Source organism: Eschrichtius robustus, chromosome 4, assembly GCF_028021215.1.
Source record: "Eschrichtius robustus isolate mEscRob2 chromosome 4, mEscRob2.pri, whole genome shotgun sequence".
NCBI classification, from domain to species: domain Eukaryota; kingdom Metazoa; phylum Chordata; class Mammalia; order Artiodactyla; family Eschrichtiidae; genus Eschrichtius; species Eschrichtius robustus.
In genome coordinates, this window is record NC_090827.1 from 49053815 (window position 1) to 49064565 (window position 10751).

A 10751-nucleotide genomic window follows, 5' to 3' on the forward strand; every position below is an offset into this window, starting at 1 on the left:
AGTGGAGGCAGGAGCAGTGATGAGAAGTGTCTGAGTTCTGGATATATTTTAAAGGAGTGCTAATAAGATCTGTTGACAGAAGGCATGTGCCATGGCACTGACAGTGCCATGTCAGTGAAGTCCGAGTAACTCCAAGTTTCTTGGCCTGAGCAGCTAGAAGCATTGACTTTCCATTAATTGAATGGAGGAAGCTGCAGACAGAACCAGTCTGGAAGTTGGAAGATCAAGAGCTCAGTTTTTACACATGTTGGTTTTAAGATATCAGACTTCCAAGTGAAGATGTTCTCAAATTGGCAGATGATTACAGGCGTCTAGAGTTTGAGAGAAAAAAATCTAGCTGGAGACAGAAATGTGGTACATGAAGCCATGAAACTCGGGTACTTGAACATTAAGATAACCCAGCATTAACCACAGAAGTTATCCTTGCTCGTTCCCCCTCCCCCAGAATCAACACTTATTGAGGGATACCTGATCCTTTGAGGGCTCACCCACTAGAAGTGGACATCAGAGCTGCTACCCCACCAACTGAGTTTCTAAGGGGACCTTACAAACGAATTAGTGCCATTGCTGTCCAGTGGGTGAGTCCACAGCTGGAGTGGGAGAATGGGATGGTGCACTCTACTCCTTGTGGCCGCGTGCGCACGCGCACACGCACTGAGGGATGAGTTACACCCGGCCTAAGAAAAAGAGCTAGAAGCCAAGAAAGAAAGAACATGCAGATCTGGCAGAGGGAAGTGGGGACACACTTTTTAGTATAAGACGTATTCTCATAATGCCATTTCCACCACCTTTTCATTAAGAAAACAGCAGGAAAAGGGAAAATTATGTAGATATGTGCAACCTACACAAACTTTCTGACCACGTAACACCGAATATCCACATATGTAGCAAGTTAATGATATTTATATCTGCTTCAAATTTAATTACTTAAGTTTACAACAGAGGGAAAATATAATATCGAGGACTGGCAAAACTATCATAGAAGGCCTTTCAATGCTCAGAATGGAAACAAAAGCAACTCTGCCTTACAAAGAATATCATTAAGAGTCAAGAGTTTATATTTGCTTAAGAAATTGGGAATTAAAACTTCCTGCATTAAAGAATTAACTTTAAGGCAGATACCACACAACAACCAATGTTTATACTGCTGCTTTCTTTCTTAAATCTAAATATTTTTAGCTCCCACTTCTCTAATACTCCAGAAACTCTGCAAAGAAAAGATTCCATTCGAAGGCTTAAAGGAATAAATAAGAAATAACACTGCATTCTTTTAAGTGTTCTCTGTACTGAGAGCCCCTTACAAATGCAGCACCCTGCCACAGGTCTACATTTTCAACACTAAAGTCCTTCCCACAATTTTCTAATTCCTATATGGTTTTGTGTCAGATGGTCTCTCGTTCAGAAGCAGAACTGAGTAACAGAAAATGATACATCATGTCTAAAATTACAGATGTGGAAGATGAACATCCACTAGAAAGCAACCAAGTGGGAGGGAAAGGTTTACCTTTTAAGTTACACCATAAGTACAGTTACACCTCCCTGCTTCCCTTGTGAAGCGAAGGGCTAGCCTTTTCCAGAAAAGCTCCTCAATATGAGAACCGTCTTCTTTAAACTACCTGGAGGAGATACTTTTTCAAGGTTCTTTCACTTGTTAAGTCTTTCCCCCAACTCTACATCCCATAACCAGTGTTAAAACTACCCAACAGCCTGTTGTTACAACACATATTCTACAATAATTGAGGGTTCAAGGGTTTGGATCCCAGAACACTGCTAATAGATAATCCGAAAGCCTTCCTTCCACGACTGACTCTTCTACAAATTCCCAGCTGTAGGCAAGGTTGGCTTCTCAGACCGGGTAACTTTCTAACTCTGCCTAAGAACACACTACTGCCAATAACTGAATTCTCAAGAGAGGAGGCAAAGACTCTAATAAGGGCTGTCTCCTTCCAACAGTCAAGATTCCATAACCAACCAAAGGTTTAAACCTCCTACAAAAATTCTGAGAACATCTTAGAAATAACATACATTTTCTTTAGATGCATATTATTTGTTCTGGAATAGTGATTTCCAATGGAGGGGACAGAAGGACCACATGACTCAAGCAATTTTTCTAAACTACCCATAACCATCCCTCTTCATGTGAAGATTCAGGCAAGCCCTTTTTACAGGTCTAGGCATACCAGAATGACAGCATCTCCAGGAGTAGGGGGGAAAGACAGCTATGTATGATTTTTTTAAAAAGAGGGTGATGTAATATGCCCCACCACCCACATACCTCCCACCACAGGACAATCATCTCAGATCGAGAACAAACACTTTAGGAAATAGAGGTTGTTTATGTTTTCAAGGTTTTCTGGTGGAAATAATGCTGTAAGTCATGTGAATGATGCAGCTGAAAAATTTAACAGGGGACCAGACATTTTCACATTCAGGACAAATACTCAGCCCCTGGGTGGCCACCATCTCTACTCTACCCTTTGCCTGTTCACCTCAAAAGCTGCAAGACTCCCCTGCTTGCAATGAATCACCCACCATTACTTATAAATTTCTGCCAAGTTCACGTCAGCAGCTGATGTTTTCAAAGTCACCATCCATGCTATACTGCTATGAAGTTCTCCATTACTTTATATCTCTTCTATTTTCTCTGCTGTCTTCCGAGCTAAACTTGCATTTGGAAGCTGATTACCATAAGAACATTGCTCCAATAACAAGTCCAGGATATAAGAAGTAGAGATTCAACCATAACTCATACTTTAATACTTGTTATGCCACTCTACAGTTTCCTAACAAAATACACTCACATCCTTCACCTCACCCAAATAACCACCGTATTACTTAGAGGTTGTAAAAGTGGGAGGCTTTCTCCACTGGAAACATTTTTGGTTTGTGGCAGAGTTGTGCTTTCAGTTTTTGCAATTAGCTACATGCAAAAAGACCTGCTCTGCAAATTTTTTTCAAGTGCTTGGAATTTACACTTTTATTAGGTACAGACCCAGCAGACTAACTGTAATCAATGAACATATGGTCATATTACCAAATAATGTTAATGTCTGCCCTACAGACATGTAAGAACTTGAATTAGACCTTCAGTACACAGACCTTTAGAACTGAATATGAAGCATCTTGTGAGAAAAAACCTCCTATCCAGTCACAGAACACCATACAGACTACATCATAACAATGCCACTGAATATATTAGTATAGTACATGTATTGCTAAAAGTTATGTTTCCAATTTCCCAGAGCTGGAAAGGAAAAGTGTAGAAAAGCTGGCCATGCCCAATTTTACTAAAACGGCTTAGCACTTAAAGCGGAATGCTGAACTTTCCGGAGGATGGAAGGAGGGCCTTCACCCTGTCCTCCCCCAGGACCAGGACGTGGCCTTCGAGAGAAACACCGGCAGGAGGAGGTAGCTGGGACTCTGAGGTGCAGAGGTGAGGAAGCTCTCTGATCCTAGAACAACAGAGCTGTAAAATGCTCTGCTTCAGTTCAACCCTGCTCCCTCTCACCTACGTGACAAACAGAGGACAACCTGGCACTTTTTGTCCCTGATAGTGACTACTACCAGGAAAGCGACTAGGGTAAAAGCATGTCTTATGCAAGATCAGTCTTATTTTAAAGCCTATGTTATAAACAATTAACACAGCATTGTCAGAGTGGGATATTTGTGAGGTGCTAAAATAGGGAGGAGAAGGTTGATGATCCATTTCAAACATTTCCATGTCTTTTATCACTCTCATTTCTGACCTTTCTTTTGCCACTTTTCCTATTACCATCACTTGGCTGGTAAGGGGGCAGCACTATGACTTGGCATATTCAGTTGACTGGGCTACATTTTCCAGCATTTAATGAAAAGGCACTGGAAGAGGAGCAAAATCAGCCGGAAGACATGAACTGCAGTCCTAGCCTGCAGATACTAACCAAGTGACCTTGGATTAGTCCCTTAGCCTCTCTGGGCTTCAGACTGTGTACTTATAAAATAAGGTTTTTGTTATTCCACAGATCTGTCTAATAGTAAATGTAATATGAAAGTCAAAGATAGTGACACCTCACCTACTTGCCTCAGGAGCTGTATAAGCACTAAACACTATGTGAATGTAAACACAGAGTTAAGAAGAAAAATGTTGGGGTTAGGAGCTAAACTGAACATGGAGATACATTTTTATGGATTTTCTTGGCCTTCTTCATTTTTAATTGCAACACTAAATTAAAAGTTATTGGCAATACTCCAGACCACCACCACTGTTAATAAATCAAGTAGGTAAGCACTGCCTAGCCCACTGCTGCCCTATACTAAGCAGGGTGAGCGATTAGGATGCTGAACACAGAAACCTTCTCCAGTTACCAGCCAAGTGAGGAGGCACTTCGGAAACCACCAGGGAATGGCAAGAAGTCCGTACACAAGTGCAAGATTATGCGCTACCAATTATAAATAGTATAGGAATTGCAAAGAGGAGCTAGAATGAGTTGATGTATACAAGGAAGACTTTGTGAAGGGGATGGGGCTCCAACTGGGCCTTGGAGGGATTCTAAGTTGTTTTAACTGAGGACAGGATAGGAAAAGGCTGGAGACTCCCGGCTTGTGATAAGGTATAGTTTACCTTGGGAGGTTAAGGCACATAATGATTTTGAACATAAAAGATAAGGCCAAAATGATGGAGGGCTGAGACTTCCTGGCTGATATCTGGTTTTGTTAAGTGTTTGACTTGACTCGATGTTGGGGGGGGGGGCGGTGGTGTCAAAACAATAGGTGGACTGAAAGGTGATGAGAGAATACCTAAGAGTTCAACAGGAGAAATAATCCAGGTATCAAGGGATGAAACCTTGAGTATCCTCAGAGTATCAGCAATCAGAATGGACACTTGAAACCAACACTGTACAGTTCCTGGGAGCTGATAAAATGTGGAGGATGATGAAAGAAAGAGAAATCAAAGACCATTCCAAGGCTTTGTGTATCCAGGACCAGAAGAATGATTATTCCACTGAGTAAGTGGAGATGCTATAAAGGGAAGTCAGTTTGAGAACAAAGATTATGAAAACTCAGTTTTAGACATGTTGAATCTGATGTATGCGCTAAGGGTAGGTGTTCCGTAAGAAGCTCAAAATTCAAAACTGAGGCACAGATCTAGAGCCCAGGCTTAAGATACAGATGGAGCCACAACTTAGTGATTAATAGTCGGCTGAAAAGAAGAACTGGCCAAGGCCTGCATCTGGGAGAAACAGCTACTGCCAACGAACAGAAGCCATGTAAGCCAAAAAAGCGATCAACAGAGAGAGATTAGAGTCCCAGTTTCTCCTCTACTTGATAAGCTTGGAAATGTAACTTAACCTCTGAAAACTAATAATAATAAGAGACCTACACTTAATAAGGTAGGTTGTTGACAAGATTAAATGAGATAAAGTAATAAAATAAATAAAGTAAATCACCTTTAACAACCTAAAAACTAGAGCAGGAAACCAAGAAAAAGTAGTGTCATGGCAAGCAAGGGCCTGTTTTTCAAGGCAGGATTAGTGAAAAGAACTGGTCAAAAAATACTTTAGCAAATGCCCGTAGCCTGAAATTCGAGACAGAAAAGCACACAACACAAAGCACACAGACCCACCCACTACAGTAACTGTATCATGTATTTGTTTACTGTCAGTTTCAACCATGAGGAAAAGGACTTTGTTTTGGTTTCTGAGATATTCCCAAAGCCTGGTCACCGAAGGCACCCAATAAATATGAATAAAAAACCTGAACTCCCTCATTATAAACAGTAAATACATCTGGAATTTGGTAGAATTCTATAGAAGAGCATCTGAAAGGCAATTTCCATTCTCTGTATCACCTTGAAAGAACTTTCCGCCTGATCTTAAGAATTTCACTTGCTTTCATAAACACTCTTTGTGCAGTTCCGTAGCAACCACAGCTGAGTAGATGTACAATCACCTTCACAAAAGCACACTTACTAATATTTATTGATGCCTACTATGTGCATAAGAAAATGTAAATTAGAAACAAGAGGTTTAGGACTATTTGGTGGGAGGGGGAGGAGTGATTTCCCAGAATCAGAGACTACTACATAAATGCTACCTATTTTCAGAATCCACTTCTCAAGTTTCCAAATGCACCTCAAAATTTTCCTTATATATGACACTGAATTCAGCACATGTTGATGCACACGTCTTCTTTCAACATCACCTTGTGGGCCATTATCGTTCCTGAATATTTTAAACGTCTTTGTCTATCATTAAGGAGATTCACCTATGATCTGAGCGATGCCCAATTTACACTTAGGACTAAACAAAAAACAAGAATACATTCCAAAGGGTTATAAAAGGCAAACAAATGACTACTGGGATAACCCATGCCAAGGTTCCAAATTCATAGTAATTAAATCTTAGAATTAGAATGAACATTAAAGGTCATCTGGTCCAGTGGATCGCAAACATCAGGTTTCAATGAACTTTTTATTGATCTGTGACAAAATGAGGACAATGTAGTAAGTTTTCATAAAACTAAATGTATTCAATTTAAGAACTATCCTTTGGCCTGAGATTATGTACTTTGCTGTATTTGGGGAGGGGCACTAAAATGTCCTTTCTTTTACAAAAAGATGATGATAGTTGATAATTTTATCTTTTTTTTTTTTTAACTTGGCAAAACAAAAAACTTAGCAATTCTATGTTGGACTTCAGTTTTTTTTTAATTTTACAGTCAGTGAAATCCAAAAACATGAGAATCTCTGCTCTAATCCAACTAATTTTCTGCTGCCTAAATCCCTTAGAACACAGTCAATAAGATGTTTGTCTGCCTATGCTGAACATCTCTAACGCTCAAGAGCTTCCAGTGATGTGGAATCCACTGAAAAAAGACATGGCTGTATATCTGAGGCATGTTTGGAAAAGCAAAAAAGCAAGGCCTGCAGGGAGAAAGCCAACTTGTGAAAGAGGGCCAGTAGGAAAATGAAGGCCAAGAAAACTTTTCAGTGAGGTCAAAGGGATGCACTCTGTCCTATACTCACAGTCTTCCTTCAACTTAGTAATTATGAAAATCCTTTACAAAAATAACTATAAAAGCTGGAATGTATAAAACATTCCTGAGGTCAGGGCTGATCAGTTTACAATTCCTTTCACACATCTCAGTTTATTGCCTGAGACAACTCCTTTGCTAACCTACATATAATTTTAGTTGAACACTTTTCAGGTTCAATCAGGCAAATAAATGTCCCATGGTCTTAATATCACCCAGACCCGAAAATGCAGGAGAATCTAAAAGCCACATACACTCAAGGATGCAAAAAATAATAGAGATATAAAGCCCATGACAATCAACATGAGAATCAAAAAGGATGAGAAGAACGTGAAGGCAAGGAGTAGAAAGAGCAGAAGAAATTTTAAAAACCTAATCTCAACAAGCCCATCGGAAGGAACTAGGGAGCCTGGACGTAGTCACCTCCATCCCTCCAAGACAATGTCTAACAGGCTGAAAGGGAGCAAGGTGGGATTTGAAAATGATGCAAAACTGGCTGTTAAAAGAGAAGGGCAAGCAAAAGTATCACACTCAGTGCCAGGGAGAGACCAGCATGCAAACATTTGCAGAAGGAATGAATTAATAAACAGACATTTATGCAAAGAAGATCTGAGTCCCTGCTTCCAACCACATCATCCAAGGCACTTTAAGTCCACCTCAAACAACTTTCTTTGCCTTTAAGCTCAAGCTAAAAATCTAACCTGATGAAAAGCTGAGCCCGCCCAATAACTTGCACTGGTCTCTGACCTAGTTAAGCTTTAGCACAGCGAGGCCTGACAAAGCTCCTTCCCCAAGAACTGCCATTTCTCAAATCCAGCACCCATGATTCAGTGTGGAAGGAAAAAACAAAATTATTGGGAGTAGAGGCAAATAGGCCAAAGGGTGGGAAGAAAAACTATTCTGATGCGCAGAAAGGTAAAAAAAACACTATAGTTCTGGAATTAGGGCTACTCCTAGATAGACCAAATGAAAACAAAACCTATTTGTATTTACCATTAAATGAACAGAAACAAAAGTCTCACCAACTTCAGCCACCCATGGCTGAACAGAGTTTTTTGGGTTTTGGTTTTCTTTAACTATTCTTTCATCCCTGTTGGCATTCAGGCTTTCCATTACATCTCAGCCTCTCATTGTTCCAGCACTACTGATGAAGTCTCAATAGCAAAGAACTGTGCTGAACACCAAAATTCTGATTAGTTGATGTCTTAGATTCAGTTTATCAATATTTGCATGCACACATTTATTTCATTTTAATTATCTCTATTTAAATGATTTTTAATCTCTCTCCTCCCTCCCTCCAGAGCCTACTTTTCCACACCCTTTTCTCACCTGCATTCTAAGGTCCCCCTTTTCTTTCCTTTAGTGCCCTCTGCTCCAGAAGCAAAACAGGGACTGCAGGGAACTGATATAAAGGGGGCGGGTTTACAACAAATATCATCCTATGTGGGATATCCTCTATACTATGTGTTGTCTATAGACAAGTAGCATTTCCTGCCTTGCGTGCCTCTGAGCCTGGGCAGAACTCATGTGCTGATGCTGTGCTCACACATGATGCTAACAATCCACCATCATGTTTCCTAGAGGTTCAGGAGCCTTCCCGAACCTGTTGAAGAACATGACCAGATGACAAAGTCTTCAAAGCGACAGCCATCACCAAGCAACTGAGCTCTTATTCCTACCAGCCCAGGAGGGTCAATTCAAGAGTCGTAGGTACTCCTTAGATTTCCATGACCTGTTCCACTCAAGCTAAAATTTCTGTAAGGCACTTTTAAAAAGTGCCAGAATCCTATTAGCGCTCCTAAAAAGACTCAACATCAAAAAAATTTTCAGCCCAAGCCAAATATTTATATTTTGCCTGGTATTCTGCCAAATAGCCACAAGAGGCTGGTGTGATACAACTGCCCTGGAGTGGAGCTGGCCAAATCTAAGTGAAAAACAATAAAGCTCCAAGAATGAGCTGTCATGAAAAGGTACACGGTTCTTAGAATGAGATTTTTCTGGCGGTTTGAAAAGTCAGATTCAAAGGGCTCTTGTTACTTCATAAAGGTTAAACTAAGGAAAACAAATCAAAATTGAAATGTTCAAAATTCCTGGGGATTTATAGTCCACTTCTAACAAAATGCTTAAAAAAAAAAAAAAACTTGTATTGAATAATGCAATATTTTCAATGTCTCCCACATAATTGTTCAGCTTATTTCTGGAAGCAATTTTGTCGCAGGTGGTCTTGACTGTACTTGGGTACCAAGGAAAAAGACACCTGTGCCTGACAGGTCGTACACTAACTAATTCGCCCAGGGTGCCAAAGAAACAGAAGATGCTGTGATTTCTGGATACGATTTTCTGCAGTGCCAGGTAAAAGAGGTCACATGCCCTGTACAGCCGCGGCTCGGCTCGTTCCGAGTGATGTGCAAGCTCCTCAGACAGAATTTTGCTAGGAATTCGGAGAAGCAAGCAAGCTGAGTGGAATTCCTCTCGGCACCGGCGTCTGTACTTTGCAGCTTCCTTTTCCGACGGCCTCGCGCGCATCCTGTGTCTCCATCCCGCGGATGCTCGGCCCTCCCGAGACTCCCGCTCACCGGCGGAGGACCCTCCCCACACACCGCGCGGTGACGCCCCGCCCGCCAGCCAGGCTGCGTTCCGCCCGCCGCCCGGCCCGCCGCCGGCCCTACCCGGCCGCAGCGGCCCCGCCCGCCGCCCGTCAGCTCACTCACGCGGGAGGCCGCGGCGGCGTCTCCATGGCGGCTCCTCTCAGGCTTCAGCTCGCGGGCGCCCGCCGCCGCCAGCACCATTCCAGCTGCGGACGCCTGCCCCGCCCGCCCGCCGCGCCGCGTCCCATCCGCCCGGGCGCCCGCCCGCCGCCGCCCCGCACCCGCGCCGCACCCGCCCCCGCCCCCGCCCCCGAGGTGACCCAGCTCCGCCAGCCTCGCTCGGCGGGCTCGCTCAGCCTGCCGGCGCTCCTGGGGGCGGGGCTGCAGGCGGGCACTTCCGGGTGTGACGGGCCCTCGAGACCCCGCCCCGCACCGCCCCTTCCTGCAACCGCGAAGTACGGGGTGTGTCCGCCGGCCCAGACGCTGGAGCTGGAGACGTAAGGGTGCGGTCTCACCGGAAAGCGCGGCGTCCCTCCGCTCCGCGTTCCCTGACTGTCCCGCTCCACAGGCGCGCTCGCTCTGTCCTTTCCCAGCCTGCACCCAGGGAGGCGGGAGGGGTGGGCGTAGCCGATCCTTCCTCGACGGATAGTGAAACTGAGGCAAGAAGAAATGACTCGCCTGTCGAGGGTCCCAAGCAGGAACTGGAGCCTCCCTGCTCAGGCTGTGATCCGCTTGTTGCACCTGCTGGGCGAGGTCTCGGCGCTGGGATGGGATGCAGAGCAAAACCAGGTCTCCGTGTCTGCGCACCTGTCCATCTGGACGTGACAAGGGAAACAAAAACGACGATGCCTGCCGTGAAAATACCAAATAATCAAGGCGAGGAGACAGGATGCTAAATGGTAGTCAAGGAAGGCCTCTCAAAACGTGTCATTTAAAAGCGATGGAAGAAAGCGAATCTTGAGTAAATCAGAGTTCTCAGGGAAGAGCAGTGCAGAGACTCCTGGCCATCGAAGAGCGGGAAGAGTACAGTGTGGCTGATGGTTCCCCAAGTATGCCGCTGCGCAGCGGTAGCATCTGGGAACTTGTTAGAAATGCAGATTCTCGAGGCCCACTTCAGATCTCAATCAGAAGTTCTGGGGGTGAGGCCCAGCA

At 43.6% G+C, this 10751-nt stretch overlaps 1 protein-coding gene across 1 annotated transcript in view; it reads right to left on the reverse strand.

Moving 5' to 3' along the window:
• The window catches only part of KLHL2 (kelch like family member 2), a 127748-nt gene extending 117908 nt beyond the window's left edge, over window positions 1–9840 (reverse strand). The window contains exon 1 of the mRNA XM_068542663.1: window positions 9723–9840. Within this exon, the coding sequence (XP_068398764.1) occupies window positions 9723–9748 (26 nt within the window). The 5' untranslated portion in view covers window positions 9749–9840. The remainder of the gene's footprint in view (window positions 1–9722) is intronic.
• Window positions 9841–10751: the final 911 nt, after the last annotated feature.